This window comes from Grammomys surdaster, unplaced genomic scaffold (assembly GCF_004785775.1).
Source record: "Grammomys surdaster isolate TR1022 unplaced genomic scaffold, NIH_TR_1.0 237, whole genome shotgun sequence".
Classification (NCBI taxonomy): Eukaryota; Metazoa; Chordata; class Mammalia; order Rodentia; family Muridae; genus Grammomys; species Grammomys surdaster.
The window spans coordinates 51,226-57,875 of NW_021604682.1; the positions used below are offsets into that span (position 1 = coordinate 51,226).

The 6,650-nt window shown below is 52.0% G+C and overlaps 1 protein-coding gene across 1 annotated transcript; it reads left to right on the plus strand.

Moving 5' to 3' along the window:
- The first annotated feature begins 1,597 nt into the window (after nucleotides 1-1,597).
- On the plus strand, nucleotides 1,598-2,302 carry LOC114626531 (keratin-associated protein 10-8-like). The gene has a single exon (XM_028773951.1). The coding sequence runs from the start codon at nucleotides 1,598-1,600 to the stop codon at nucleotides 2,300-2,302; it is 705 nt and encodes a 234-aa protein (XP_028629784.1).
- Nucleotides 2,303-6,650: the final 4,348 nt, after the last annotated feature.

A 6,650-nucleotide genomic window follows, 5' to 3' on the forward strand; every position in this document is an offset into this window, starting at 1 on the left:
GGCCTGACAGGTTTTTCTCTAAAACCTGGGTGCCAGCCTTAATGACCTCATCACCCTGCGTCTTGCAATCCCTCCAGAACCAGACTCTGTACAAAATCCCCTCTTTTTAGATGAAAGCTTTTCAAATAAATTGGCTTTTTGAGAAATTTTATGAAGTTTTTTTTACATATTTTATTTATGTTCTCTTAGCTATATGGGTGTTTTGTCTACACGTGTGTCTGTATACTGTGTGCATGCCTGATGCCTGCGGAAGCCAGAGGAGAATGTTAGGTAACCAGAACTGGAGTTACAGATGGTTGTGAACTGCCGTGTGGGTGCTGGGAATCAAGCCCGGGTCCTCTGCAAGAGCAGGCAGTGTACTTAACCACTGAGCCATCTCTCCAGCCCCAGGTTGGACTTTTACACCTGGTGATGTCACTGAGGTCCTATTTTCAAGGCCCCTTTCTTTTGATCCCAGTGAAAAGTACTTGGCTTTTCTTTCTCAGTACTCCTCTCTTTGACAGTTAAAGCTGGTCTGTCTCTACCTTCCATGCCCACTCCATCTAAAACGTTAACAACACCCACACTCCTTCCTGTCCCAATGTCACATTTTTAGTGTTCCTGAAAACCTGGCTAAAGTAAATAGCCGCGGCCTGAATGTTGGGTGTCTTGAAACCAATTACCTCTGCCAAACAATTAGTCAAATGCATTTAAATTGCGCCTCTATCATATTTGCAGGACTGTCTCTCTAGTCTGTGATAACTTTTTTTTAAATATATTTATTGTTTCATTTTTTAAGATTATTTTATTTATGTGAATACACTGTAGCCGCCTTCAGACACACCAGAAGAGGGCATCAGATCCCATTATAGATGGTTGTGAGCCACCATGTGGTTGCTGGGAATTGAACTCAGGACCTCTGGAAGAGCAATTGGTGCTCTTAACCACTGGGCCATCTCTCCAGCCCTAGTCTGTGATATCTTGAGAGCATAATGACAGGGACACAAGACATGAGTATCCATGCCCTGAGCTATCGGACACAGGCTCGGCTGTAAGCGTTTGTTTGTGCCTCAGTTTCCCCACGTGAGAATAATGAAATCATCTCCCTTCCTAGGTCACAGGGGTTAGTTGACTTAGTATCTACAGACTCACTTAGAACAATTCCTAGACCAAGCGAGAATTGTCATGACTGGCACTGTTGATACAGAAAACAAATACAGTCTCTGACCGTCATCCCCAAATAAACAGGACACAAGATAAGGTTAAAATATGCTGATGACTCAAGGACTGAAGCACGGAGCCAGAGCAAGGGGCCTCAAGAGAAAGCTGACCCTTCCTGGAGAGGAAATGACACACCCCCGCCTTGCCCCGTGCAGTCCTGCCAGACCTATCAGCTCTGGCTGTGCAGAGTTCTGTGGGTGGGCGGGGCTATAGGCCACACCCACTTGATGGATAGGCGTCTCAGAACAACATCAACACCAACAGGGAACTGTAGCTGAGACACCACAAACATACACACCCTTGAGAGATATATAAATGGCACCGGGCCATTCACTCCTTCATTCCCCTGCTCCCTGACTCTCTTGTTCTCATTTTACCTTCTGCCCTCCAATAAGCCATGGCCGCCTCCACCATGTCCGTCTGCTCTGAAGCCTGCACTGAGTCCTCCTGGCAGGTAGAGGACTGTCCAGAGAGCTGCTGTGAGCCCTCCTGCTGTGCCCCCAGCTGCTGCCAGCCCAGCTGCTGTGTTCCTTGCTGTGCCCCCAGCTGCTGTCAGTCCAACTGCTGTGCCCCAGCCCCCTGCCTGACCCTCGTCTGCACCCCAGTGAGCTGTGTGTCCAGCCCCTGCTGCCAATCTTCCTGCTGCACACCCTCATGCTGCCAGCAGGCTAGCTGCCAGACAGCTTGCTGCACCTGCTCCCCCTGCCAGCAGCCCTGCTGTGTGACCCTTTGCTGCAAGCCTGTGTGCTGCACACCCATCTGCTCTGGCTCCTGCTGCCAGCAGTCTAGCTGCCAGTCCTCCTGCTGCCAGCCCTCCTGCTGTGTGCCTGTGTGCTGCAAGCCTGTGTGCTGCACACCCATCTGCTCTGGCTCCTCCTCCTGCTGCCAGCCCTCCTGCTGTGCTCCTGTGTGCTGCAAGCCCTGCTCCAGTGTGTCCCTGCTGTGCCGCCCTGTGTGCAGACCTGCCTGCTTTGTGCCCACCTCCTCCTGCTGTGGGTTGTCCTGCCAGCCCAGCTGCTGTCGCCCAACCTCCAGTGTGTCCCTGCTGTGCCGCCCTGCCTGTTCCAGACAGGCCTGCTGTGGTCAGAAGTCCAGCTGCTGATGGATCTACCCCTGGGGATCCCTCACCTCTCCCCTAGTCCCTGAGCTGCCTCAGGTGACAGCCCTGTCTTAGGTTGAGTCTTCCATGAAACAACAGAATATCCTGTCTTGCTCTCCGCCATTACCCAGCCTGGTAGAGGCCCTGGTCATAAGTCTGGGAACTATATTCCACAGTCCTGGTGTCAGTGGGCTTCTTGGTGGGAAACTGCCAGGTACCTCTAGCCAGAAGCCTTTTTAGAACTTTAATAATAAATACTTTGACTTCAGCCATGCCTCAGTCTTCCTCTCTGAATTCTAATGGAACCAGCGTCAGGTCCTGATGGGAGGCCAGGAAACAGTGCATCCTGGGCTGTCTACCTTCCCCAGCTTGTCCCGGGCCACCAGTCACATACCTGTGATAGAAGGTTCCAATCACAGGCAGCACCTGCCCACCCTGCCAGGCCAGCCTCTTTCCCAGGAACCACTTGGCAAGGACAAGCAGCAGCCCCTCAGGGTGACCAGTGCGTCTGATGCTAAAGGTCTGATACCTGCTGGGCATTCCCTGGAAGGGCCATCGGATGCAGCTGCTAAGAACCTGGTTCCTCAGAAGAGAGGGCAGGCTTGGTCTCTCACGAGGGGAAGCAGGCAGCCCACACCATGCCAGGGTCAGAGCCCAAGGGCCATCAAATCTTGCCTTACTCCAGATGGCTAGCTACCTCTCGGGATCAGATTACAAATAGCTTTCAACATAAGCAGAGCTGGATTGCTTTCTCCCCATGAGCTCCCTTTAGGGCAAGCAGCTGCCTCCCCTCCAGTGCTCCTCGGGTCGCCATGGCTACCCCCCACATCCCCCATCCTTCCCCCAACTACCTACTCACCATCAAACTCACTCCCCTGTTGGTTGGCTTGTCCCTGCTAGGGAAACAAACACATGGCAGGAGCCCTCTAGGGTGCATGCACCCACCTGGCCATCCTGCTTAATCTCTTCATTTCATGCACAGCCCTCATCCAGGCTGCTGTGGCCGGTCAACTCTGCACTCTCTCTCGCTTCAAGCCCCTCTGCAGGGCTAAGCCATGCTCCCCTCCATCTGTGGGCCCAGAAGGCAAGCCAGGTGTCCTACCTTCATCCCCAAGGTCAGAGAGGGAGATGTAGTTGGAGGTACGGTGGTCAGACTGACTCCAGGCCATGCAGCCTCCGGTGCACAGGCTCGACCTTTCCCAGGGTCCCCTGCACTTCACCAGCGGTGTTTGGTCCCATAGTGGGCGCCAACTCCAAGACAGGAGGACTCTGCACCTTGTTGTGGACATCACCAACAACACCTGTCACAGACTGATGACTTACTCCTGTGTCTTAGGGTTTTATTGCTGTGAAGAGATACCATGACCACAGCAACTCTTATAAAGGTAAACAGTTCACTGGGGGCTGTCTTACAGTTTCAGAGGGTTAGTCCATTACCATCATGAGGGGAAGCATGTTGGCATGCAGGCAGACACAGTGCTGGAGGAACTGAGAGTTCTATATCTTGATCCTCAGGCAACAGAAGGAGACTGTGTACCACACTGGGCATAGCTAGAGCATAGGAGACCTCAAAGCCCGCCCTCCACTGTGACACACTTCCTCCAACAAGGCCACACCTCTTAACAGCATCACTCCCTATGCGCCAAGCATATGCAAGCAGGTCAGTCCATGGGGACCATTCCAATTCAAACCACCACAGACGAAAAAGCAAAACGTTTCCCTGTGAACTTGTCGGGAGTGCGTAGGGAACACATGTGAACACGGGCCTATTAAAACCACATCGGAAAAACCTGGCCTGAAAGCTTGTTAAAAACACCAGATCGAGAAAGGGTGCTCTGCCCTCAGCTCACTCCATGGAGAGGACACCTGGTAATCACCACCCACCTATCATTTAATCGTTCCATGTGTTTCAAGGGACTGACAGGAGAAAGCCCAACTGTCCCTGAGGCTTCAGCTCCTTAGTCCCCACTGCTGATGTGACTCATCCAAATTGTTGTCCATCCACCCATCCATCCATCCATCCATCCATCCATCCATCCATCCATCCATGTATCTGCCTGTCCCTCTGTATTTTACCTCTGGGGTTTTTACCTCCCCTCTATGGCTCAGAATGCTTCCAGCAGCTCCCTCTGGGTTGTCCGCATCCTATCTAAACACCTCAGCTGCTCTGCCGCTGCCTTCTGGGATGGTTTGAACTCCTCAAGGTCAGCCGAAGCCTCTTCAGCCCTGTGGAGCCATTCTGTAACCTGAGTGTGTGTGTGTGTGTGTGTGTGTGTGTGTGTGTGTGTGTGTGTGTGTTACCGTGCGTTGTGTAATGTGTGGTCCGGTGGTTAACATTGTTATTAAGACCTTTAGAGTTCATCTTGCCGTCACTCTGACTGAAATGCCTGACAGAGACGACTGAAGGGAGAAAGAGCTTGTGTCAGAAGGCTCCCCCCACCATGGCAGGCAAGGCAAGTGGGGACCTCAGTTCACATCAATAGGAACATGTGACACATGGCAGAGGCTGTCTGTATCATAACCAAGAAGGTCAGACCAGCCACAAACAATAGGCCCCCTTATGACCTATACTTCTGTCATCTACATTATCCCCTCCAAAGTCTCCATCACACCCCAAAACAGTACCACCAAACCAAGAACCAAGACTTCAAACCAGGAGCCTGAGGCACACCTCAGATTCCGATTTGATCCATGACTGTCGTGCGGCTAACACAAAACGGTGACCCTGGCAGAGCCCGAGAAACACTTGACATGTCTCATCTGCACAAAGAGGGGTGTGTAGCATAGTCCCTCCCTTTAAAAAAGAGGCAGAGGTCTGTGTTTTGGACACACAGTACAGGCAGGGTTCAGAGACGGGGGTCTGAGGACAGAAGGCCATCAGACTAGCTCTCAGATGAAGTCCTCATGCCAACTGACCTCTAAAAGTAGAGAAAGTAGCCTAAGAGGAGAAAGAGATGCTACAGGGTAGCACTGCGGGGGTGCTGTAAGAATCCTGAGGTGGGGATCACCCAGATGGGCTGAGGATATCACTTGTCCACATTCGAGTCCTTGAGAGGGAGCTAGAAGGCTCTCTTGTAAAAAAGGAAGCAATGTGGGTGCCTGAACCACAGAACACCTAGCCAGGAGACAGACAGGCAGAGCCACCTGGAGCGGGGCCCTGTGTGGAGCACAACCCACAGAGTCCTCTCAGCTAAGGGGCTGCTGTCCCCCCACAGATTCCTGGAGGCTGGTAGCACGTTTGCTTGATGTTCCGATGTGTGTCAAGGTTCACAAGAAGCTCACACATACAGCCAGCCATGGGCAGCTTTGCAGGTCTTTACCTTCATACTTCCCGGCTGTCAGAAGGCATCACTGAGATGACACTGACAAACAAAAAGCTATAAGCCCCGCCCTCCCCAGGATCAGAGGCCTCCTGCCTCTGGAAGACCTGTGCTCACATTTCAAGGCCCACAGCAGCCCTGACTCCACATCTGGGCTTTCCTGCTTCCCTATCTGTCCTAACAATGGTCTGTGATGCCACAGCACCACTGAGAGCTAGGCAAACTATACGGAGGACAGTGCCCCAAGGGGGAGCTCACTGCCCCAGAGAGAAGCCTACTGACCCAGGAAGGACCTTAGTGCTCCAAGGAGGAGCTCACTGTCCCAGGGAGGATCTTAGTACCCTAGGGAGGAGTTCACTACCCCAGGGAAGACCTCAGTACCCCAGGGAGGAGCTCATTGCCCCAGCAGAAGCTCACTGCCCCCAGGGACAAGGAGGAGCTCACTAATCCAGTGTAGACCTGACCTCTGGGTGTGACTTTCCCCTCTCCTCCTTTCTGTCAGTCAGTCAGAGTAAGCTGAGAGTTGTTGTCGCAGTAGGATACAGTCACTCTATCAAACCCCAGTCATAAACAAACACGTAAGACTGCAGGTCATTGATTTAGTTGGACTCCATTGCTGAGATGAAGTTCTGTGGAAGCATCTTCGGGGATGGGGTACCTCAGACAGAAAGACAGGAAAGACATGGGAAAGAAGTTCACCCAGACCAGAGATCTATTTCTCCTTCCTTCAAGAGACTTCAGAATGGCCCGGGAAGAGCACTCATTGGCCCAGTGCTTCCCTTGTGAGCATGAAGACCTGAGTTTGAATCCCAGAACCCACATAAAAAATCCAGGCACAGGAGAGTTAGAAACAGAAAAATCCCTGGAACTAGCTGAGCAGCCAGCCTTGCCTACTTAGCAAGTTCCAAGCTGGTGAGAGACCCTGGTAATGACAGCAGAAGTTGTCCTCTGGTAAAAATACACACACACGCACATACACATATGCACACACACATACAAACACACACACATACACATATACACACATACAT